Raw genomic sequence first — 26188 nt, forward strand, 5'->3', positions numbered from 1 at the left:
ACCAACACTAACCCCTATTGCGGTAGAGTTGCAAAAAAGTTTACCTTCCATTCCATCTGTGATTGTGAGTGTATTCCGGTTCCTCTGTGAAAATGATGGATGACAAGTTAAATTTGTGTCTGGGGAGTGAAGGTGAACTGTGACAGAGTGATTTGTCTTGGGAATGGAGGGTTAGGGTCAGGCGAAACTGGGCGCCTCAAGGCACAAGACATTGACAAATTCATCCTGCCCGCCGCATTTCTGAAGCCTTTTGTTTTGAATCCTGGCTACTCACAAGTGACCCCCATCCCTCATCCTGCCAGCTGCTGAAGGATGCCTCACCATGCCAGGGGAGCTCAGCACCACTAATTCTTGTCATTCACTTCCCTGACAGGCCCAGACCCATACTCTCCCGGTGTATGAAAGAGGGAGGCTGAAATATTTATTTCTGCACAATAACAGCTGACCAGATTTAGAGCCATAACAGTTTTCCTGTTGCCTTATCATTGCAGGTCACTGGCGGGCCTCAAAATGTTCAGTGAGCTGGAAGAGCTGGTCGTCGACAACAATCTGCTTGGAAACGACCTACGGTTGCCCAGGTTACCCAACCTTCACACCCTGACACTCAATAAGAACCAAATATCCTTTCAAACTAATCACTCAGTCTATTTCTCATTTTGATTTGCAGCCATCTTTGCAGACATATAGCACAGGCATTAGTATGAGAATCAACAGTGCATCTTGTTTACATTCATATGTCTGTACGACCTGCCTTTGTCTCTGAGAACCAGTTGTTAATGTTGTGCCTTTGCAGGGAGCACTGTGTGTTGAAAAAGAGAGTGGAGGAACTTGGCTGTCAGAGAGCTCCACACAGGACTAGTTTTTGAACCACAGGGACCTCTAGTGGAATCAGATTTTAGAATCAACATAAGAGGGGTGATTTCATTTTCACAGGGAATAAAATATGTGTTGAATAAAACCCTAAGAATAAGACATTATCTAGTGTGATGTATTTGCTGTTTGGTGATACCAGTTATTTTAAATTATAGAGAATCAAATTAGGGTTTTCACATTTGAATCAGTTGCTTTATGCTTTATTACTTGTTTTAACTTGCTGAAATAAAATTAATCAGTTGTTTAATTTGTCACTAAGAGCACAAGAACATGCTCATATTTTCCCTCATTGATTATAACAGCCCTGTGTGTTCTACTTGCCACCCAAAGTAAACAGCAAAAACCAGAGCTCCGCACAGCCACCCTAAATTCAACACATAGACACATTGCTAGGCTGTTTATGATCAGTCAAAAATGTGTGAACTTCCCTTCGAAGCTTCAGAACAGGTTTAGCAATGTGTCCTGTTTTCCTCTGGTTATGCAGATCCTACTGGGTAACGATGTTCACTCTCTCACACACATTCACACACATTCACACATACATGCACACACACACACTTCCAGAGTCAACATTAAAACTGGGGCTCCTTGAAGTGTGCGTCTGGGACTGTGTGCTGAGTTTGGTTGTGAAGTGGTCGGCACATGCTAATAGGCCAATTATGTACATCCTGTCGTGGCACAGTGCCATTTTAAAGCTCGAGCACTGCATTAGTGCAGTTGTAGTTTGACACTTTGGGGCTCAATTTTCCAAGTGAATGTATTAGTGATGAATGTGCCTGCTTACAGGCTGTTTGTTTTTACCACGTTTTGCAAAAGTTTTCCACAGCACGGCTCTGGGAAGCACGGACTGTTTGAACCACAGGGCATCCATCATTTTGTCACTGTTCTGCACCCGGCCACCTAGGAAATGAAAGAGATCGAGAGAAAGGGAGAGAGAGCAGCAGCCAAATTGTATCACTACTATATGCCAAAGCCTGCACCTTAAATTGGCCCTCTGTCTGCCCAGTCTCACAAAGCCAGTGACTAGCCCCTTTGAGCACCTCGGTAAATTTGACAGTGACATGTTTTAGTGCAGACAGGCCTGGGAGGGGCTGTGCGGGGAGTAAATGCTAATGTAATTAACAGTGCTAGGTCCTTGACATCCGCCCTTTGACACCTGACTGATATCGAGGCTCTGCTGGAACACTTGGCTGATGTGACCCCGTCACTGGAGTACCTAAGCCTGCTGGGAAATGAGGCCTGCCCCAACCAGCTGGTCAGTCCGGATAAGGATGAGGATGACTACCAGAGATACAGGTCAGTTACTACATGGACTGTGATGATGTTACACATAGATAAGGAACAGATAATACTCTGACTCAGACAGATAGATAGATAGATAGAGTGTGTGTGTGTGTGTGTGTGTGTGTATGTATGTGTGTGTGTGTGTGTGTGTTTTCAGTCAGACAGTTTTGATGCTAAGCTATTCAGAGTGATAGCTTTTTGTAAGTAATGGATTTGGAGATGTTCCTTTTTTTAACATTCAGCCCCCTACATTTTACAAGCAGACTGTGGATTCAACCACATCACTCTAAAAGCTTTGTCAACTGGCCCCTCTACACTCCAGTTTGCAAAATGGATTTCATGTGTGACTAGTCACCACCACAAATGAGTGTTTACTACCCTGCCTTACCAGAGCAGACGATGCATTAAACATCAAGCTAGGCCTCAAGCCATGCAATATGACCACCATTTGGCAGGGTCCTTTACATGAAATGCGATAAAAGGCGAAAAGCATACTCTCTTTTGTCTGTTTTAGCCCTAAGTGCTTGTTTCTGACTCTGCGTTGCCTATTAATCATTTACCACTCATGCCTTTCTTGAATAATCCTTCTTCTTTCTTTTTTGTCTCCCTTTCTCCCCCTCTCTCCCTTTCCCTCCCCTACTCCCTTTCTCCGCCTATCCCCTCTCCTCACATGCTTATCTTGCTGGTGAGGAAAGCTGTTCTGTTTTGACTGACAACGTCTAGGGTCCTGTAATGTAATATTCATAATGTGTCACATTGTAAAACATCAATTTGAGCGTGATGCAGATTTCATGTCTGACAAGGTTAGGCTGTATGCAGGTCGTGACAGCACTGGCCTTGGGCAATAAATACCCAGCCCAATGCCTCGGGAGATCTTGGTCTCTCAAGTGAAATACCCTGGTGCATTGCATCGGTGCCCCAATTAGTGCAATGACATAGAAACATAGTATTCATTTGCTCAGTATTGTGTAGTCTGCGGGAAGGTTAAATGTTGTGCTGTTCTTAGCCGACCATGCGTACGCGCAGTGGCCATTTGTATTACTGCAATAACACAAGAGTTCAAGGCAGTAACATTATAAGTTCACAATGGTTCCTGATTATGTGGCATTTTGCTTATAGGACACTGTCTCCTCAGAAAATGGTCTGTTTGAGAAACTCTGAAATATTGTGACAATAGATGTAACTCAACCTCTGTCTTTTCTCTCCGTTTCTTTGATATTCTGTAGAAAGATTACCATAGTTTTATGTGACATTTAAACTTCTTATCTTGAGTAAAGTTATCAGTTTGTCCAATCTCCTTTTATGGCAGATCAGAGAGCTTGTGCTTGAGGTGCTTCAACTACCAGGTGTACTTTGTGTTCACTCAACCATTTTTTCTAAATGCCATACATGCATAATAATTACCCACCATCTCTATAAATATTCTTCTTTTGCTTTTATCTTCCATAGATGTAATACATAAAGTACAATGATTGTCTGAAAAGTCTTTATTTTATAGGTCCCATAGTTTCTTAACATCAAGTCACTCCGGTTAACAATTTACTTAAACGTATTGCACATTGCAGAGAAGGTTAGCTGAACAACAAATATAAAATGTGTCTGTCTGTGTAGTTGGAATTTACAGGCTAAATATAGAGAATTTTGTTTCCAACAAAAACATTATTATGTACTTGTGTTTAAATGTATGTCTGTGAGTTTTTTCAGTCATTATGGTTTAAGGACTTCTCCCACAGAAAGTCCTCTTGCCCAACTATATAACTACAATAGACCAGTGGTTCTCAAAGTGGGGTCCGGGGACCCTCAGGGTTCCTTGAAGGGGTTCCAGGGGGTCCCCAACAAAAGGGGAATCATTTATTTTTCACTATAATGTCATCCATAAATAATACAATGGACCCTTTTTTGACAATCTAAGCGCATGCCGTGATGCGCACGGCGCAGGTGCATTTAGGGCATGTCCAAATCCACTTTTGCTAGTTTGACGGCAGAAAAAAGGGTTTGTGCGCCGGGCGCATGGTTCAAAAGGGTTGTACTTAGTGTCTTCATTAATTCATAGGTGTGTTTTGGGCGTAGCAATAAACCAATCAGAGTGTCATCTCCCATTCCCTTTAAAAGCCAGACATGTTTTTACCTTGGTGCATTGCTATTATGATGGCGGATTTTCACCTTTATATTTTTATTTTTAATCTTTGCATGTTTGTGTGCCACTGCACTTCCCTGTGTGTGAACGTAAACAAACATTGTGTGCACGCTGTGCACGCACCTAGGCGCATTTTACTAATACGCTGTTAAAATTCAATGATCTATACTGGTCTATTGACTTTAAACCAGGTTTTTGTTGGTCAATGGCGCAATCAATTTCTGCTGCCGCAAGATAGCAATAAGCCAAGAATGCACCTGAACACACCTCCCTGTAAGACCAGCATGTCCATGGGTGCAAAGATGGGCGCAGGTGCATTTGCTATTTAAACGACGTGGGCACTAGATGGGAAATTAAATACTGCGTCAGTCTCAAAATAGCAAAGACACATATAAATGGGGGTCCGTGGTCTAATTTGTGTCAGTTTAGAATCAGTTTTGATGTAAAAAAGTTTGAGAGCCACTGCTATGTACTACTTAAATAAATACATAAAATATATATATATACACCCCTACATACACCCCTACACTACCCCTCTCTCTGGTTTGATTCATTAATATTTCCACTGGCTGACAGAGCTTTGTCATCTGCTCTGACCCTGTGATGGTAGGTTACCTGTGGAGAATGACCTCACTGTATGTCTCCCAAGGGCATCTTCACATTTCAAAATGGAAATACCCTGAAAGAAGTCCTTTTACAGGGTGGTAGAGGTGGGATTGGGGCCTCTTGTATTTGAGTGCTGGTGCTCTCAGTGGAAAAGGTCATTTTACACTATATTAATTGTCCCATAAGAAGTTATTAAGGACCATATGATAGATTTTGTTTTAATAATTTGTTTATCTTTTTTTGCAGATAAGATTTCTGACTTGTTTTGTGTTTTTTCAAATTATATCTGATGTTTTTGTTAAATTTGAACGGAGATATTTCCCATTCCGTGTCAGTCTAAACGTGATTCCTGCATCCCCTCCTTATAATCCTCAGGTGTTGAAAACTTGACATGGGCTTTGCTATCTCCCCTCATCAACATCGCCATCGCCATCATCAATTTGTCACGGCTCTTTGCGCACAGGTCTTGTCTGTGCCCATATCCCCCGTCCTTTCTCACCCTCCACTTAGGTGCTGCATGCATGTCCTTTTGGGCTACCAGCTCAGCCCTGACATACTGGTTCCTCTATCCCAGCCTGCCTGTGAAAGGATCTGTTGTCATCTATGTATTCCAACCATTATCTTTTGACGTTTCTCTCCCTCCCAATGAAAGACAGAGTGTGTCTGAAAGCTTAGAGAGATATCTGTGATGCTGCCAGAATGACAGCTCTGGCAGACGGGTTGTATCTCCTTTCGTGCTATTTATATGTTGTACTTATTCTTATCAGCTTTGAAGGTTATTACATACAGAACATATCACCATTAAATCTGCACCACCATTAAATCTCAGTAAACACGGCTTCTTTTCAAGTTTTTTTTTATGTGTGCATTTACATAATAGAATGTGTGTCAGTTTGATTAGTGTATGACGGTTAACACACTTCCTTAGATTCTCTGTTTGTCACAGGATAGGCCTACAAGAAAACCTTTTCAGGCAGCGGTACAGTTCAGTTTTAAGTAAAATTGTTGTTTTCTCACAGGTACTTTGTTCTGCACAAGTTGCCCCAGCTGAAGTTTCTGGACACGAGGAAAGTGACCAAAAAAGAAGTGATGGAGGCGCAGGCAAGAGGAGCGTTCATGAAAGTGGTCAAACCCAAGTCAGAACCAGTAAGTTAAGCTCTGTTTTTTGTGTGTACACTTTTTTAAATAGTAGTCCCTCTGAAGTCTTCACTGGATTTGTCACATTCATCCCTTTCTTCCCCTTTATATTCTTTTCCTTTATTCGTCCTTTTTTCCTGTGCATGCTTGACTGTCAGTCTCCCTTTATAAAGGTCCTAGTGCTGTGGCCCTTTTGTAAAGAGTCTCTCTTAACTAGTGCTCAAAGTGTACGTGCGTGTGTTGTATCTGAGCGTGCGTGTGTGTGTGTGTGTGTGCGTGGGCGTGTGCGTGTGCGTGTGCATTGAAATGTGTGTGACCACGGCCTGACCCGATTCCGTATGCATGAGTCCAGATCAAAGACGACGGGCGGCTGTCCGGTCGCAGTTGTGTTGCCAAGTGTGACATGGCTGGCGATTGGAGTGACAGCTTACGTACATGCCGCTCACAATCGCTTAATTATCCCGAGCCTGTGCACTTATTCCTCGCTCTCTTGTTTTGTGCCATACAGACTAATTAGAGTTCAGGAGGTTCATAGATATACCCACTTCACCCCTTTCCACCCACCCCCCCACCCCCCGTCGTCGTCCACTCCTTTGATAATGCAATATAAATGAGCGGCTTTTGCCTATATTTGATTTCATGTAATTGTGAGGGCATGATATACTTGCTGTGTGGATCAGCTAAGCTTTGTCGTTTTGAAGGTCTCTGGGGCTCTGACAGTGAGCCTGGGAGGTAAAAATGGATCCAGAGTAGCAAGAGCAAAGGCATCCAATGACAAATCAGAAGCATGTGAGTCAATGTTGGGTTTAAAAGTGCACAAGAAAAACAAAATATTTATTGTTTCAGACAATCAGCTAAGATAGAGTACTCTTTTAGTGTCAGTTCATGCTATGCTTTGTTCTTGATTCTTCATGCAAGTGGCAAGCGGGAAAGCAAAACATTGAAATAATTTAACCTCAGTCTGGCATGTTTGGTAGATGGAGAAAAGTGGAATGAAAACACTGTTCATCCACTTTATATAAAAAGAAACTAAGGACCTCAACAATGCTTTTTGGCAGGGTAAAGTCACTTTATAAGATTTTATTTACATAGCTTGTCAGTGAAAAAGAAATGTTTGCCTTTGTCGCCACAGCCTTAGATGAAAGGAGAGATAATCATTGATTCTAGCTGACATGATGTGTGTGTTTTTCTGTCTTTGTGTCTTTGAACCTGCTGTATATGATTATTTATTCCCAATGCAAAGTAAAAGGTTACAGCTTTGATGAAAACGCGTCTACCTCCCATTGCAAACAGAATTTTGTGCACCTTAACATACTTTTGCTGTCCTATTCACAGTTCCTTATTAGCAGTGTTTGAATGAGTCTACACAATAAAAAGAATTTTGCCAGGACATATCCCGTGTCTGGGCCCTGGGACGTCACAGCGGCATTTCCATAACATTTGTTTTGAGTTAGATGAGACGTGATGCGTCAACTATCACGGACTTGATGAGCCATGAGTACCTCCCGGCTCTAATTGTTCACATCATCAGAGTTATTGTAAGCTGACCAATAGTGCGGGCCACCAATTACTGCAACGTCTGCAACAGAAAAGAAAAAGCGAGGAGAGATGATGGCATAATTAGATATTTGTGTTTGCTTTTATGATGGGTACAGCAGGGTGTTGCTTATAACAGTGGTACATAATACATTGTCTGCATTTTGCTTCATTACAAAGGGATTTAATTAGCTGTCGCTTGCGCTACGATTTAAGTCTCAATTAGTGCAAGTATTGGAAGGAAAAAATACAGGACAACAGACATGATTTGAAAGGTTTATTTATAAAAGTTTTTTGCTTTGCCTACAGTTATGTTCCTTAAAGACCTATCTATGAGAAACCTCCTTTCCGCTGTTTACAGTAGATAAATTGAAACCACCAAAACGGCAGCAACTGCAGCAGGGTTACAGTGACACATGCCCAGTTATGACTGCATAAGTCTAAAGAAAGAGCCCTGGATCTATCAGATCATTCCCATTGCATGATGTGCGTATTGGAATAGTTAATGGACTCACCATGAAAGAGACAGTACTGAACTTTGGAGACCTCTCTCGAGTCATATCAGAGTGGATCGTGACCACAGTTTTAACTCCTTTTCAATCATGCCATTATGGCATGGCACTGAGCGCCGCCACATGGTTCGCATAAAGAAGTTATGGTCTTTAGCGCAATCTGAACGCCATAACTTTTCATACATTCCCAATCTTTTCCATGTTGGATAAATCACAACCAGACAGTCAATTGCCAGTTGTTTGCAGGAAAAGGTACACGCACACAAAAAAAACTATGACGACATTTGTGAGTGCAAAATTAACAAAAAGTTGTAGATTTCACAGATTCAAACTTTTACTGCTGACAACATTATGACAAAGAGAAAAACAAAGCACTGTGGTCAAATAGAATAGCCATGCCCATACACTTAGGGTCATTCTGTCACTCTTTTAATTGTTATTATTTTTGCACTAGTGGGCATGACACCATAAGTGGGTAACACTGAGCCGTCTCTGACCTGTCCTTATGTTCTCCGAAGTGGGTCATTTTCTCTTTGGGGTTTTTGTTCTCCTGCATATCTGAGTGGAAAGGACAAGTAATTGGACAGAAACTAAGGCAAAATGACAAAGACAAAAGCGAGAGAGAGAGAGAGAGAGAGAGAGAGAAAGAAATATATAAATACCTGAAGTAAACAAAAAAAACACAGTGGGGACGATTGAAGTGTTTTCCCAAAACCACAACACTAAGCTGAGTCAGAGTGGAAAAGCCTTGAGCTGTATTTTGGGAAATTGGGCGCGTTGGAATGCTATAATGTGATAATTCTCTTTGAGGATTTAGAGGTCATGGAACGAAATGGCGTTAAACCACGTAGAGCCATTTGGACTGTGTTGGGCTGCCTTTGGAAAATACATGTGGTACTTTTTGGATCGGTTTCTCCACCTCCCTCCACTCTGCCACGGAGCCCACATTATGCTGTCGAACCCTTGGGTTAAACTGGCCATGTCTATCAAAACACTATGACAGCACATTCTGTTTTCAGATCCCAAGCACTACTAAAAAAAAGTGTACAGCAAATGTAACTAGTAGAATAACATGTACCCCTAGCCACATGTTTAAGAGTGTTTCACAGTGAATGAAGTAAGTCTATGGTCCCACTTCACCAAGCAAAGCTTGGTAGATACGTCAGTGGGTATAAATGTTCCTCGGATGTCACTTAGATTTTGCCTGGACAAAGTTTTTGACTTGATTTTCGAGCATGAACACAAGTTCTTTTCCCCACATCCTTCTGTATAATGTAAAGCAGACTGCGTTGCAGGGTGGCTTGAGCCAGCTCCTGGGTCCCATGAGTCTCTGCACACTGAGTAACGGTTCTTCAAGGGAATTGACAGTGACAGAGCCAGGAAAGTCCTCAAGTGGATCTTTTCAGTTCTGTTTTTTCTTTCCCAGACACTAACCTGTTTTACTCTGCAGCAGACAGGAGTTCATTTTAAGTTTGCACCAAAGGGAACTGGCCAAATCTAAAATAGACTGCATGGTTATAAACCCATGATTGTGCATTATGTGATGCATAGCATATTTGCTATAGCTTGGTTGTTTTTGCTTCTGTTTCAAGTTTCAAATGTGCCCTGTAAAGTATGTTGCCATGTTCATCTCTTCAACAGAGTTATGAGTTCCCTGAAGCTCTCAAACATAACAAACAGCATGCAATATAGCGCTTTATGAATGTGCCTTCAGTGGGTTTGCTGAATCATTTTACTGAACAAATTTGTCCTCAGAGAAAACTCAAAGAATATGGCTCTCAACAAGGGAAGGCAATATTACCCAACAGATTGCTGTGGAAGCAAGTTTATAACCACTCTTCACTCTCTGCTAGGTTCTGTATTTGCACCAGCTATTATACATACAGAACCCTGATGTGTCACCTTTCTTTCCTGACCCATTACTGAATCATTCCTGAATCAATATGTATACAGTAGGTCGAATAAGGACAGCAGTGCGGATTGTGAAGGCGTTGTGGGCAAACTGTAACCATACTGAGGGCCTGTCTGTTTTATGTTCAGACAAACAAGCTCGCTGACATATTGTGATCTGCTTGCTTTCAAATGATGTTCTTCCTTGTACCACCATACTTAATGTCATGTTATCTGTTAATTGCATCACTTGAGACACTGCTGTTCCCTGTCTTTTAATGACAACCTATACTAAATGTAAAAAAACAGCTGTTTATAATTGTTTGGACGTGTTTAGTTTGTATGTTTAAACACGCCGTTGTTTGTGTCATTCTCTCAGCTATGTGTGTGTCCGTGTCTGAGGTGTTTTTCTGTGACTGTTTTTATGACTGCTGAAGTGCACGCCTGTCCAGTGTTTCGACCGGTGCAACAGGCCCGGTTCTGAGCACTCTGGCAGGTTAAGCTGAGGGGTCAAGCAAGGGTTATAAGCCGGGAAAACAAAGGCAATTAGAGGGAGTGACTCAAACTGTCCACATAAATCATCCAGGCCCTGCATATCATAAACACACTGTAAAACTTTAAAGCACAATTAATTGTAAGTAATAGTGCCAAGATTGATTTATTGCCTGTTTCAAAGCCTGGAGACACGGGGTGCATGACCTAAGTGTCACAAAGCTCTCGCAAGCAAAAATGATTGATGTATTACTCTTTTTTTGGTAAACAAAGAGCATAAAAACAAACGTGTTTTTGTAAGGGCTTTTATGAGACACTGAAGTGGCCGCGTTGCATTAACTGATTTTCCTCTCCTTCTGCTGGCATGCAGTACAGAGAAGGAACGCCTCTGTGGTGAAGCATTTGTTGTCTCGACATCTCTTGTGTTTAGCGGTGGAGTTTGAGGCCTGTCAGAAAACAGGCCAAGGCTGGCCAGCAATAATGAGATGTCTCCCTCTCCCATTTTGATATAAAGTTTTCATAAACTTTGACAAATCATGCAATCGTTCACGTAACTTTTCTTATTTTTCATCTATACAATGTAAGTCTTTGTTAAGTTTTTATTAATGTATTAATATAAAGTGCCTGGGATTGGCAAGCTACAAAGCTTTTGCTTTTTACACATACTGTTCCAACTAGCTCCTTTATTAGCCTTTGGGAAGGGCCAAGTTTTTACAGTGATTTTGCTGTTTTCAAAGTTCTTTTAAGACACAGAAAACTACAGGGAAAATAACACACAGTATCATTGAACACACCATTTTTTAGACATATGCAAAAATCTGCACATGCAGCCCTACATCTCACAGTCATTATGTTCCACTATAAAACTGAACTATCTCTCATTGCATGCCATGGGGTTGAAAAACTCTACAAGCCCTGTACATGCACTTTGGCAACAAAACCATAGCCACCAAGGCATCTCTTCAATTACACTTTTAATCAAATGATGCTTTTAGCTCTTACATAGTGCTGCGTCTCAGTGCATTGGCCTATCAGTCCAATCAGAGCTAATCCTCACTGTTGGTCTCTTTGGTGACAGGAAGATGTTGCTAGCCTAATGAGAGACAGCTGGCTTAGTGTTTTCTGTGCTCTATGAAAAAAACATGTTTCACCCCCAACCCCACCGGGCACAGAAATGTGCCAGACATTAAATCTCTGAATGAGATCAGTTATTTATTTGCTTGTCTCTTTTAGTTAATGTTGACAGTATATATTAATCATTATTTCAGCACCCACATGTATAGTTTACTTTTGAAGTTGATTGTCATGTGCACCATCTCGAGGCAGCTTTGGTTTAATTCACATTCAGATTTTTATCAGCTAATTCAAGTTAAGTTGTTGTTGTTGTTGTTTATGATATGCAGATGTTGATATGCCATTAAGAAAGTTAATGAATGTTAGAGCTTAAAATCTGTGCTAGATGACAAAAGTGCCACTTTTGTTTTATGATTTACCATACGGTCCAAAGGGAAAGTTGTACTTAATCAGTGTGAAACCCATGAAGTTGTTTCTCATTAAATATACAAAACCATGGTGGCATTGGACTTTTCTTTTAATCCACTATACCAGTTGTGTCGGCTCCTCGGTAAAGTGTTAATGGAGTCTTCTTTCACCAGCAACTTTCATGAGCATGCAACAGAGGACAGCACTAGAAAAAGTCCCTCCACTGAAGTTTGTGCTTACACAGACCTTCTTTGTGGTTTTTAGAGCTTGTCAGAAATGTCAAGCGCTGGCTAGAAAAAGTGTATTGTTTCCAGCCACTTGGATTCCTTTCTTTCTGACATCTGCCACTCTGTCGAGATGATAAATTCTTGCCTCATTAAGCGTGGGTGTGGGATTACAGGCTGACAACACATTAATCACTGGGCTGGGTGGCAGCAGCCCCGCACCAGCTATAGGCATTGTTAACCAAACTTTTCTAATGTGTCACTCTTCTCCCTGACAGCCCATAATCAATCATCCTGATTGGCAGGGCTGATAGATTACACTATTTATACTTTGTGTAATGAAAGCTAGCGTTTCCACCTACTGTCATGGTGGGGAGGATGATAGGCCACACCGTCCAGTTGAATGGGAACACATTCAAAAAGAGACAGAGAGAGAAGAAAGGGCAGGCACACCTTGGAGCTGCATTGTGAACTTTAAAACAGACACTGTTAAGCTCCATGGTGGTGGGGGGTTAGTATTCTGTGAATCTGTATTGTCCACAATCACTGAGCTTTTGTCATCTTTGTCGCTATCCGTGGCAGGCCGTGCTCTCGCAGGTAAAACTACACTTTGTCTGCGGTGGGATTCGGTTTCCCTGTGACCCCATTGATGAGGTGAGGTTTTGTTGTCAAAGTCCCTTCTCTGACAGAAAGTGAATGATTTACACATGTATAACAACAAGATGACAGAAGACATATACTGTATGTGTGTACTTGTCAGAGTTCAGAGGTCGATAGGATAATGGATAATGGATTTCCTTGCTTCCTTACTGAGGGCTTTAGAACTATGTTACATCGTTTTACAACCCCCCGAGCAGTCATTTTTTGAATGGGAACTTGTGGATGAAATGACACACTCCCGGTAGCCTTTAAACATAATAAGGTTATGTTTCTTTTTTTGTTCATTTTCAGCCGTACGTCTGGAATTAGAGATGTCCTCTGCACATCTAGAGAGGATATTGAATATGAGCCTTTCTAGTGGCTGCCAAGCATTTGCAAAAAAAAACAATAAAAGAACAGTCCATGTTTTTGACAGTCAGTAAATCTGAAATGTTTATTATGAGACAGCGTGCTGTCAGGAAATTAGTTAACTAGACCATATTATGGAGAAACAGGTAATTTACCCTCATAGATGCAATCGCAAATAACTAGCAGGATGCCGCATCCCTGACCTGACATTGCTTTGTGTATAATGCAAAATCTAGTGACATGCTCAATGGGTTCTGTCAGCTACAGGATTGAATTCTCTGCCTACTGCGTCTCAGTTTGGAGCATGCTGGTCAATTATTTCTGAGGCTGTCAGTGCGTAGGGAGACACTGTTATTTAGTATGTGTTAACTTGGCATCATTAAGACACTCACCTGACAGAAAATAGCACACCTGAACATTATTTATTTTGATTTCCCGACAGGGGTAACCTTCAAACATGTTGACCTCTCCCTATTTTACGTTTTGTGAAATTCCACTCGGTCCATTAGAAACGGGAGCTGTCGAGACGGTGGGGAATCAAATGACCGCGAGTCGTCTAATCTAACACGGTAATGCGTAAGAAAAGCTTCCATTTGTTTGGACAGATTGCTCTGATCACATGGTGGCAGTTCAGTGTCTATCCACGCTTGCCAAGTAGACATTGCTGTCCACAAAACATCTTTAAAGCACATACAGAAATGTCATATTATTGTGGATCCATGTTTTTGCCCACAAGCACAGTATTGAACACTCAGAAATGAATGCAGCTGTTTTATGTTGCTGTGTCTTCCTTTTCAAGTGGTCCTTGAACAGAAGCACCATCTATGCAATCTTTTATCCTCACTTTGTGTAAAAAGCCAGATCCATTGATGTTTTGGCCAGATGACTAAGATAAAGTCATCTGAGGTGAGGTTTGGACATAACAGGTTTAAATGTGACCTCTGTGGGGAAATGAGAGTTACCATTCTACCCATCACATCTTCCAACACCACCATCACCTCCACCACTAACCAGCCCTGGTGATGAATGGGAAACCTGATCGAATAAAGGCTCAGCATCACCTCTGTACAGCAGGATGACATGATTAGGAGGTGACAGCCTCTGTAACAACATCTCTGCATTTATCTTTTCCTTCTCACTATCTTTCACCTTTTCTGTCTGTCTGTCTGTCTGTCTGTCTGTCGGTCTCTCTCTCTCTCTCTCTCTCTCTCTCTCTCAGACTACTCTATAATTAATGTCCCTGAGGGCTATCCGCAGGTCAGGCAAGGGGGGTGCTGTTGAGACAGGTAGTCTTGACACCTCCAGCTTTGTAGCTTATGCATGCGGGTGGGTAGATGACTGAGGAGGGCTGAGAGAGGCCAATGATGAGGGCTAGAGCACGTTTAGGTTGGAGGCTAAGACTGGAGGAATACTGTAGGTTGAAGGAAAACGGGTCTCGCTGTGTGACCTTTCCACCTGAGAGACAAAAGGGATGTTTTTCACAGGATTTACCAGTCAAATCTGGAGCATCAGGGGCTTAACCTGTCAGGAGCATCACATTGAGTGACAGAGACGCAAGAGACAGTTTCAATACTGTCAGCAGCACACGCATTTAGCCTAAGGAAGGAGCTTTATGTTACATAAATGGTTCAAGGATGGTTGATATTGAGTAGGAATGGTTTTAAAGAGCACTGAACAAATATAGGCTAGGCTTTATAGCATCTGGCCTAAATAATCAGTAGTCTAGTCAACTAGTCAAAAGTTTGTGTCGCAGTCTTGTTGATGTGAATTCAGTCTCACGCGTTTTGGTACGCTGCCTATCACATTCCTTTTTTGAAAGAACTCTCCACTTTTCTCTTCGTGTATAAGTTTAAAGTGTGTCCTTACACCGTGCACCTCTCATATGCATCTGTCCAAAATCCACACACTCTTCCACTCTGCATTTCACAAACACAGCAGCCATTTTTCATTTATCACACTCTCAATAGCCACTCATCCCTGCATTTTTTTTTTTTTGCTGGTGGAAAGGCATTTTCCTCTTCTTCTTTTTTTCCTTCTCAGGTTTTGAATAGAGGGAGAAAAAAGGAAGAGCGAAGCATGGTGATGACCACGGCGATGGGAAAATTGGACAGGAATAAAGAGGAAATTAAGTAGAAATGAAGGAGGTGGGGGGAGACATTCTTGTTTAGCAATGGAAATATGTGAAAGAGTGAGGGCTGCCCAGGGTGCTCTCTAGGTCATTGCGGGGGCAGAGGGGTCAAGTGACACTCAAACAGCATTCTTCTGTCATTTATGAGAGTGTTGGAGAGGGCTGTGAAGGATTGGCATACAGCTACAGGACACATATGGGCAGTGAAGTGGGTCAAGATCCTTAATGGCACAATGTTTCAGTGTCACCAATCTGCAGAGAACATTTACTCTTGGTTGGGCTTTGTTGTTGTAATGAGAGCTTAGAGAAAGTAAAGTGATCCTTCTGTACATGCTTAAACAAAGACTACTAAGGCAGATCATTTTTTATCAGCTTGGCATTTTTTTTCCAGTGTCAAATTATTTGCATTCTTAATTGGTTTTCAAAGGCATTATAACCTCTGACAGTTTCATTCAGTTTCTGTTTTGCAGATGGTGTTCAGTTGCAAGCTGACAGATTTGTAATGCCTCTTCCCAGAATAGGTCTAATTTCTATGCACTGTACCATACTTCAGAAATTGAATCAGAGCCAATGAGCTGTAAAGGTCTGTAATAAGATATCCTGTGAGATGTACCGTAAGTCATGATTAGTAACATATATTTTATTTCAAGCATAACTTCTCTAGGCAGTGTGGCACAAAGGTTTGTCATTTCATCAAGTCTGATTAAGTGAATACAGGATGTACTGTACTGCGGTAGTGGCTTGCAAGCAAAGCCATTTGGACACACAATGGATCTCTTTCTCTTTATTACTGTTTGTCTGTCTTCCCTGTTCTCTTTTACCTCACAGTAATAAACTCCCAGAGGTGTCCACAGTCAGACGGTGTTGACCTTGTGGCAACCCATTTTGTCCCATTCTGTAAGATCTATCTTTTATTTTGTTAAGGCCAACAACTGTAACTCATAGCCCAGACATTCAATATGATATGATAATAGGTATCCCCTGGGATCACCTGATATGCTGTTTCCACGCAGCAGACAGATGGGTAGGGCACAACGGGCATCACTTCCCTGCGTTTTGCCTGCCAACTGGCCACGTCAGTCAATAGACGTGTTCGATGTAACCCGAGAGACGGGCCGAGCTGCGGCGGCTCCCACTTTCATCATACCTGTGCTAAAAGCGCGGTGAGGAGCAGCCTGTCCGTCCTGTCTATCCCCCCGCCATGAGGGAATATTAAGATGGCAGTGGATCAGATGGGCTCACATCCTGTCAGACTCATCAGATTTCAGGACGACTGAGTGCTTTTGTCAGCTAAATTCCGGACGTCTTCTTTCTGTCTCTCTAGAAGGGTTTTCAAAGATAATGTGTCTCAGGACTTGACCCCCCTCAAACAAAAGTACCACTGATACTGCACTGGCTCTAATTAATGCTAATTGTGTATGGTACATAATTCATGAGTGTGATCAAAATGTAAAGTCCTAGCCAAAATCCAAACCAAACCAGCAGGCCAGAAAGAGGGAGACAACAAGTCGGATGCTCATTTCATGAAAACACCCTTGTCTTCAGATCATCTCATCTCCTCCAGCTTCTTTTTTAGTGCCCTCTGTCACAGATGTCATTCTTCCCTGACACCTGTCTGCCCTTCCCTCTTGTCTCACTGTCCCGTCTCCTTCTCTGTGGGGTGGAACTGTTTGTTTTTGGAGGTTTGTTTATGGGGGGAAGGAATACCCCGCTGGTCCAGGCCGCCTCTAGTCTTTCAGCTCATCACACGGAACATGACAGCCCTCCTTCTCTTTGGTGCTGAGATGAGCTGTTTCTCCTGTCCCCATAGGGAGTCAGCATTTTCTTCTTTGCGCTCTCCTTGAACTTCACTTCAAGACAGCGGATCGATACTGTGTGCACGAGCAAAAGCTACCTTCTTTAGGCCGTATACACAAAGATTGTGTAATTTTGCAAGGATTTGGTTCGAGGTTGTATACCAATTCAGTCCAAGAGGAATTCATGTTTCATTGAATGCAGTTTTTTTTTCCACACATGATCATGCCATGGAATGAAAAGTTCAGTATTAACTAAAACAGGCTCTTTTGTAATTATTATATGGATGTTAGAGGCAAACATTTACAAACCACAGTAAAAACAAAACAGTGGTACAATACACAGTTTTATTTGCTATGATATTTTAATTAACACTGTATAATACCCATGTAATCTGCACTGTTTGGACACTACACCTTGTAATTATTGCAATAAAATTAGGCCTCAGTTCTGGTAAACATGAGCAGTGAAAGGACTGCAATTGTAGATGATGTGAAATCAGACACTGACAACTTGTAACTTGTAATTATGCTGATTTGCTGACACAGTGTAATTATGTTGCTTACTTTAGCAATGATGTGTTAAACACGCAAGTGTTGCCATTTATAATGTCTCTGAATTAATAGGAATTTAATACCCTTATGTCTGTCATGGCTTCCCCTTACAACCAAAGGCCCAGACCATGTTATTTGCAGACAGGGGAAACTTAGGTTTTGGAAAATTGTTAATACCAATAATCATACTGGGTGGTCTACCACTGGCCTTCGAAGGCCTCCAGGACTCCATTCAGCAAGCCAGCTCCCAGTTTCACTCTTTTTTGGGTAGCATATTCCAGTCCTTCACACTTTTCCCTCTGTCTAGCTTTTTGGTTTGTCTTTGGAATATATCAGCACATCAGATAACCTCAAGGTATAACAGTAAAACCTTGAGTTCACACACATACTCTCAGGAATTGTTTTTGTATGGCTTGTGTGTGCAAGTTGTGTGTATTTCTTTTTTTTTTAAGACTGAATCAGCTGTTAATACAACCTTCTCACATAGCTTATACGCACATGCACACACACACTACTCAGACATGTACAAAAGCCCATTTGCACGGTAGCAAACACAAATTTTTGAACACAAAAACACTCACACACCTAAAGAGGGGGCTGTGCCTCCGGGGGCCACGTCAGTTACCTGCTGACACACAGGCTAGTGATTGATGAGACGCCGGGGGCGCTGGAGTAGACTTTGTCAGCTGCTCATAATTTATACATCTTATCTCCATCAGAAGAAAAGACAGAGTGCCGCGTTGTGTATATGGAGATGAAAACACTGGGCTTGTTTAGGCAGCGGTGACAGGGTGGCTGCTAGCTGTTAGCCATGGCGCAGAGTGATAACTCAGATTGCTATCTGTTAGCTTTCTCACCAGGTCCCTCTGTGGCCAGAGCCGTCACTCTTTGCCTGTGACGAATCCTCTGTCTGTCAGTTCTTCTCACTCACTTTCATTGCCTCTCTCTCTCTCTCTTTCTCTCTCTCTCTCTCTCTCTCTCTCTCTCTCTCTCTCTCTCTCTCTCTCTCTCATGTTTCCGTCTCTCTTTGTGTCTCCTTTTCTCTCCTCTTGTGTCTCTATTTCTCCATTCTGTTACCCTCTCTCCTTGTCTCTTCTCTATCTCCTGTCACATTCTACAGGCCAGACAGGCCAAAGCCTCTGCTGAAAGCTGCTGGCTCTTCCTCAGTCCACTCACAGGGCGAAGGTCAGGGCAGAGGCATGGCTTGAGTTACAGAATAATTAGCTCTGTCAGCGTCATGTTGAAATCAACAATCAGATGTTGTGTGAGGGTGGGCCGGAGGATTTATTTTAGTACAGTACAGGCAAGATTGCTTCATTCTCCAAGTTCTTTTGTGTTTTATGTATTTTAAAAATGAATATTGTCATTTGGGTCCAATTGTCATGTTGTATTGTGGTACATTTTCGGTATTGTTTTAAATAGATCATTTCTTTGTCAGCAGTACAATAGTCTGTAACTTTATGGATGATTAAAGGCTCAGTGTTTCAGAAGAAGAGCACACTGTCCCTCTGATGAAAAACAAGTAGCGTCTTGTTGAGTTAGTATTTTTGGTTGTAACTATTGTGATTTTTTTTTTTTTACTGTTGTTCAAGCCAAGAAACAAAGAAATGTATTACTGGTCCTTCATAGAGCTTGTCAGTGATAAATTAATCTGACTTATGTTGCCCTGTACACTCAGTGTTTGATATTGCCCTACTGAATGTGAAAAGAAAGTTTATCAACCCACAGAACGTCACCTTACTCTCCTCCAATTGTCTTTTTAGCACGCTTTGTTCTTTCAAATTGTTTTCAGATGTTTTTAAGAGTGTCAGTTAACTACTGCTTCAGCAAAACAACTTTGATTCCATAACCCCTTCCCACTATTGATCTTGCCTTGTAGATAAAAGAGTGCTCTCTCTGATATCATGCATTTTTCATTGTGGTATCAATGGCAGCCTTTGCATTTGGCATCCCACTTAGCTTAAAGCTATACTCACAAATGCTGTCTGTTTTGATGTCTATTGATTCAGAGGGTTTGCGTCTTGTATATTTGAGAAATCAATCCCTTGGTATCATTTTACTTTGTCTTTGATCATTCTGATTGCTGTAAACAGCCACAAAGAATCAAGTAAATTATTTTAATTAATGTTGTTTTTTTTGGTGAAGATTAGTATTTTGCTTCGCATTAAATATTTAATTTGAAACATTTTGGCATATTTAAGAAATTGTGTGGCAATTTGAATCTCCATGATTGCTCAGGCTACTGGAGCTGCCTTCCCCGTTTGGGCAATTATTTGTACATGAATACGTTTTTCAATATGACACACACTGAATGAACTGTATCTTTTTCTTGAGAATATTTCTATACTGTTTTGTTCCTACCGTATTCTTACCAGACACACACCTTGAAGAAAAAATTGAGAATAGAAGTCCAATATTACCTTTCTCACCAAATAGTAGTTGACATTGTAGTACTGATGCTTGTCAGGTGTTAAACAACACTTTGGACCAAGGACAGACAAATGAGAGAGTCCTCCTCTCTAATAGAATCTAAAAAGATGAAAAATATAGTGCAGAAGGCAGGAAGGACTAGTCAAAGAGGTGACCATCAGCATCTCAGCAAAGAGGCTTGGCAGCCTCCAGCCTGCCAAGGTGTAATTGGAGAGAAAACATATATGGGAGCAAATAACCCCCTGTCAGGGGCATTAAAAGGAGATGTGACGACTGAGAGCCCTGCCAGCTGAGCACAGCAAAGTGGAGGGGGAGAATAAGGCCCATCAAATGGAAACTGCTTGGAGCAACCGTACATCCAAATATTCAAGATAATTGTTGACCGGTAGCAGAATAGAGCATCCATGTTTGTTTGTTGAACTTTACATTACGAGAAAAACTGATATTTGTCACTATTGTCACTGTTGTTATCCGTTCGCTGTCATCTTTTGATTGATTTGAGGGGTTCGCTTTGATGAGTATGATCTGAAAATGGTAAAGGGTAACATTAACAGTAGAAATGCTCAGCTCTTATTACTGTGGAGTGACATCAAGGTAGGTGAAAACAGCCAAACAGTGAGGAAAATATGACTCACTATCAAAACTCAAAACTGAAAAGAAACAAGCAGACACAATTGCATAATTTAAACAGATAGATGGTTTTACTCTATTGGAAGTGGCACTATACTTTTCCTATTACATAGCATGCATTTATTGTCTAATTGTTCCACAAATAATATGCAGTGTTTGAGCTTTTCATGTAAACAAGTCAGCCCTTCTTAGGATACCTGTGTGGATCTGAGGACTCTGTAGAAACGGCCCCATTGGTGCTATTAAATCCCTTCTTAGCCAACCTTTGTTTGGCAACTAATATATCTCTGCTAAACAAATTTACCTAAGGTTCTCTGTCATGCTCCTTTACCCGTTTTCTCCCACGTCTACTTCACAATCATAACAAAAGAATTTGCCTGTCTCTTCTGAACTTCCCCTGCGTTTGGAACCGGCCTGACCCCACTATTCAACTGAGCATGTCAAAATGTTAATGAGGATCCCCCCTAAAGCGCTTAGAGGTTAAATAAAGTCTTCATAGTCTGTCAGTCAAAATTCAATAATTTATTTACTTGGCATGTTTCCACTTTCCCTGCCACTCTGCCTCAATTCTTGTTCCTATCCAGGGACAGGGCTTGTCTTGTTGTGTTTTGTTTAATTTTTTTTGTGTGCAGGCAGCTGTGCAGGCAGCCTTTGTCTGTATGCGAGATTGCTGCTTTAGCTCGGTGGCCCCTCTCATTAATCATCCGGTCAGACTATTTATAATGCGGCAGCCAAGCCGCCACCTCGGTTGCCATTGGCTTTTGTCACCGTGGCACTCTGTTTTGTGGCAGGAGGAAGCCTAATTATTAACTGTTAAGATGACAGCCAGCACTGTTCTGTCAACATGGCTGGCTGACAGTGAGACTGAAGTGATAGCCTGCTGAGCAGCCAAAGACCTATATAGCCGTAGACCTGTACGGCTATATGTAATTTGCTTGATCTTAAAAGTATATTATGACACTTAAAATTAAAGATGTTGAAAAGTTGTAAATGTTGTCCCTTTTGACATTTTTATATTTCAATTAATCCTAAACCAACATGAAAATTGCCTGATAAAAAAACATTGAAAATGTCAAAGTAGGTCATTAATATGCATAAACTTGCAGCTCTTTATCTGTGAAGTTTTTTTCTAAAAACAACTATCAAATGTTCACTGTAAACATACTTTCTTGTTTAATCAGGTAATTGTTTTTCTGATTAGATTACTGAGAAAAATTTCAGGCGTAATTTCTGGAGTCACCTTAACTTTTATTGATGGTGTTCTCTAATTTAGTACGAAAGGATTCTGGCAGAGGCTGCCAGTCATGATGAAGTCTTCTTTCTTATTATTAATCAGTTAGGTTCATGCTGGACACATATGCATGGACAATTAAATCACTCCCTGCTTTGCTACGTAATTCCATATCTTCGAATACAAGGAAGCTTGAGATGGCGCTAGACTCGAAGTGTCAAAAGGATATAACATGTATCTTTTTGCGGTGGGAAAAAAAAAAAAAGAATTAGTGAAAGCCTCCTGGAGAATGACAGTCTTTGTTATTTGTCTTCTGACTCCTTAGCAGACAGCTATCAGGAAGAAAGAGAACTCACTGTGCACCACCGAGAGAAGAAAATATGTGAGTCAGACTTTCCCCTCCTCCCTCCTTTCCCGAAAGCTTGAGATCCCCCTTCCAAAAATGAAAAGGATCAAGTTGCTGTCACTGTCACCGAACAAACATAAACTTTTCTGGCACCTAATAAATAGGCAGTGTGGCATTGTTCTCAAAGCCAGACAGGTGTGTCTGCCTCGGTGATGATGGATTCCACTATTCTGTATGGAAAGCCTGTTGGCTTTCTTGTCATATGTTGTCACACATCTCTCTCCTGAGAGAGAAAGGTTTGAAAGATGGCCAAAAGTAATTACACAGACGCTTCCCTGATGCTGTTGCCATGTGTTTTCTCCTGCTCATCACCACTAAAGGTAGGAAAAAATCTGTTACCCACAGCTATATTTCACAGGGAGATGAGGAGTGCAGACATGTTGGGGCTCTGCTGCTCTTCTTGTTGTGTTGATTGCCAGCTCATTAACCCGTCAGGTTTATTTTTCCTAGCTATGAACGCTATCTTTTGGAAAGGGCCCTGGGCAGTTTTTACTCATCACTAAGGTGGAGTAGCAAGCCCTGATCTGGGTGTGTGTTGATGACATTATTTGCACCTGAATGGCAGGTACATCAACATCTCCTTGTAAAGGTATCAAAAGAGAGACAGTGGCACCTTTGTTCTCCTCTCAGCCCACTTGGGTTGCTGACAGCTTGCTGATGGATATTATCATTCTTAATGTCAGTAAATAGTGCCGTGCCAGATAAAGAATCAGTTTCCTCTTGGTACTGGAGAGCTCATTTATCTTTCTGCAGCTCGCCCTGGCATATGCCGAAATTGGAGCCGGAAGTAGTCTTCCATTTCAGTCAGAAAGGGATGTGTGTTTTTTTTTTTCCTCACCCTCACCAAATCTTCCCTGTATGTCCCGCTTTTCCCCCTTGTCTCTGTCTCCCTGTTTATTTTGATTCTGAGTGAGAGAGACTTAACTGCGGGAAAAGATAGAGCTTAAGTCAGTAGTAATATGTTAAGACAACTCTTGATTAGATTCTGTCAGAGTGAGGTCTTTCTGTGTCTCTCCTGCACCAACCTCCCCATCCTGGAACACTTAACAATATACAGCTATCAGGCCACTCAAGAGCCCTTCCATGAATTTGTTATCAAAATAAGACCCTTGTTAGAGTGATACTTCTTCAAAGGGTAAGCCACAAAATTATCTAATTGTGCCTCATGTGCGGTATATTCTCCTGCTCTAAGGGGGGGTCATGCATGTAACTAGTTCTTGCAGAAGAACCGGGATATAAAACCTGCAGACAATAAGCCATTCTATAACCGTACAGTGGCCACCAAAGGTCTTAGAGACATCATATTGAAAAGGTTAAACACTGACAGTGAACAAGCCTAACATGGTGGGTACACAACCTCCACTGAACAGCAGCAAATTATGGCATTTGAAAAAAAGAAGAAAAGGCACCAGAGAATTTTTTTTTATTTTTTATTTTAGACAAGAATCAAAAGAGAATGGGTAACAACAAGCCACACTGACAAGCCTGGTGCATCAGGGTCGCGTTGCTCGGAAAATAAAAGACACACACAACTGAGTGCTTTGCTATAAGTGCTCAATTCAAAGCACCTATCTCCATGTTTTTCCTTTCACCCCTCCCCTCTCCAATCCTGTTACCCCCTACCCTTTGCTATTATGTTGACAGACAGCATTGATATCCTCTGAGCTGGTGATAGATACGTCATATCTCGGGGAGAAACTGGTTTGTCCTCAGCAAGTGAATATGCGGCTCCCTCATCCTCCAAGTAGACAGACACACATGACACTTTTCGACACTCTCTCCCTGATAGCACTTTGGCATGCAGCTAGAATCAAAGGGGACATCTTTCACATGCAATTAGAGTGGAAAATAAAGACGATGAAGTGCAATGTACAAAGGAAAGCTGGGGATCAGAAGGCTGTAATGAAAGGTGATTAGAAGATGAGGCCCCAGCCAATGAGCTGCAGAGAGCTGGGGAAACAAACTCATCCTGGTAGGGTTCTCTATTGAAAGCACTGTTAGACATTATCAAAGCTGATAATGACAGACAGCCACTGGCAGACAGACATGACTCAATACTCCGCTAGATGAATGTGTGTGTGTGTGTGTGTGTGTGTGTGTGTGTGTGTGTGTGTGTAGAATTGTTAGATTTATATTTTAAATACAGTAATGATACATAATAATTCAATTTAACCCCTGTTTATAGTGTGTTCACTATGAAAGAGAGACAAAATCCAGTATTCTAAAAATGTGAGAACGCATGCTAAATCTGCTTGATTTTTGTTCCATAATGCAATGCTAAAAAGCATCTAGAAACTGCTCACATGTGGTGAAAGGAATTAATTGTGGTCAATGGTAATTGAGTATTTAATAATTGAAAAACAAATTGCCCTCTACTTATCAAGATTGCTTAATTTTAAAGTTGCTGTACTCAAAATACTGAAACAGTGGTCTGGAATGGCCTCCACATGGCTCTCACAGATTGTTCCCCAAATCATCAAATACCGACACTTTGTCACGGCCCTCTGCTCTCTATGAAGTTTAACTATCAGTGGCATGCTAAAGTTGAAGTTTGATTGATGTCCATCATTGCGTGTTTTGTAGTATTTCCTGTTAGTAGAAAACAAATTTAGTACAAGCTTGTATTGTTTTCATATACTAACTACATCAACAGTGTACTATACATATTACTATATAGTACAGACTATGTTTAATAAGTTTGTAGGTGCACCTCTTGCATCATTTCCTGTTAGTACAAAAACAAAGTACATATATACATATAGTACATATATACTGTGTGTGTGTGTGTGTGTGTGTGTATATATATATATATATATTGTATATATAATAGCATATAATAACTACCTTATAAACATGCAGTATGGGTTGGCCTTCTTTTTATCTTTTATCTGGATTCTTGTATCATCTTCTTAAGTCTGGTAACTTTTCATATTGCCTTGTTACATCTGGAAGCCACCATCTCCCTTGCTGTCAAATCAATTTGTTTCACTTCTGATTGAATCGTTTTTTCCTCTGTCTCTCTGTCCTTCACTTGTTTGACCTCAAAAAAACGCCAGCCGTCCATTCTGGGTACTGAGTGAGTGAGTGATGGACATTTGTTTCACTTCTCTGTGGCTAAACTGAAGAAAGGGAACCCCATTCCTCTGCCTGCCATTGCCAGCTGTGAGTGGTTGTCAGGGTTGGGGCTTGTCCAGGGCCTGCAAATGGTGCCGTCTGTCTCAGTCAAGTCCTTGAGACCTCAAGTCCCTCAAGAGACACCATGCTCCAATGTTTGACTGGAATTAAGCACCTGATAAATGAACAGAGGGTAACTAAGCTGTCATGGATGAAATCATCGTGACATTACAAATACAGTTCACGTCTGAAGAGGCTGTTTGAAGATGTTGTTGTGCACTCTTACCAGGATGAATGTCAGGATTAATAATTTTGCAAACCAGTTGATTTGTGAAAAGGACGTTTGTCCTAATTCCTCGTCTTCCATAGTAGTTGGATTAGAAATTGATTATCATACCAAAAGGAACCCCTCAATACCCCATAAAAATAGTATTGACACTCAACAGGATCCCAGGGGCTTCCACAAACAAACAACACTAATTCAATGCTTCACTGACACAAAAGCACATTCAATCAAAGCGCCAAATAACATCCTTGTCAAGCATCTGGTAAATGGGTTAGTTGGCACCTTAAAGGAACACGCCATTGTTTGTTGAAATAGGGCTTATCACGGTCTCCCCTAGCTGTTAAAAGTCTCAGAGCATGCATTGTTTTAGTCCAGTGCAACACCGGCATCGCCGCCACTAGATAGCTTAGCGTAGTGAATGGAATCCTATGTTG

General features: G+C 41.4%; 1 protein-coding gene across 3 annotated transcripts in view; it reads left to right on the forward strand.

Annotated features, from left to right (window-relative positions):
- The window catches only part of lrmda (leucine rich melanocyte differentiation associated), a 218034-nt gene that overhangs the window by 143550 nt on the left and 48296 nt on the right, over positions 1 to 26188 (forward strand). For 2 of the 3 annotated variants that reach the window (XR_004335920.1, XM_032541496.1), the window contains exons 3-5: positions 492 to 615; positions 2027 to 2169; positions 5920 to 6046. Coding sequence is in view for 2 of the 3 variants with exons in the window: in XM_032541496.1 (XP_032397387.1) it covers positions 492 to 615; positions 2027 to 2169; positions 5920 to 6046 (394 nt within the window). In the remaining variant the exon portion in view is untranslated. Of the gene's footprint in view, positions 1 to 491; positions 619 to 2026; positions 2170 to 5919; positions 6047 to 26188 lie in introns of all 3 variants that reach the window. The other variant, XM_032541498.1, reaches the window with a different exon arrangement.

The sequence above is a fragment of the Etheostoma spectabile genome, chromosome 17 (assembly GCF_008692095.1).
Source record: "Etheostoma spectabile isolate EspeVRDwgs_2016 chromosome 17, UIUC_Espe_1.0, whole genome shotgun sequence".
Classification (NCBI taxonomy): Eukaryota; Metazoa; Chordata; class Actinopteri; order Perciformes; family Percidae; genus Etheostoma; species Etheostoma spectabile.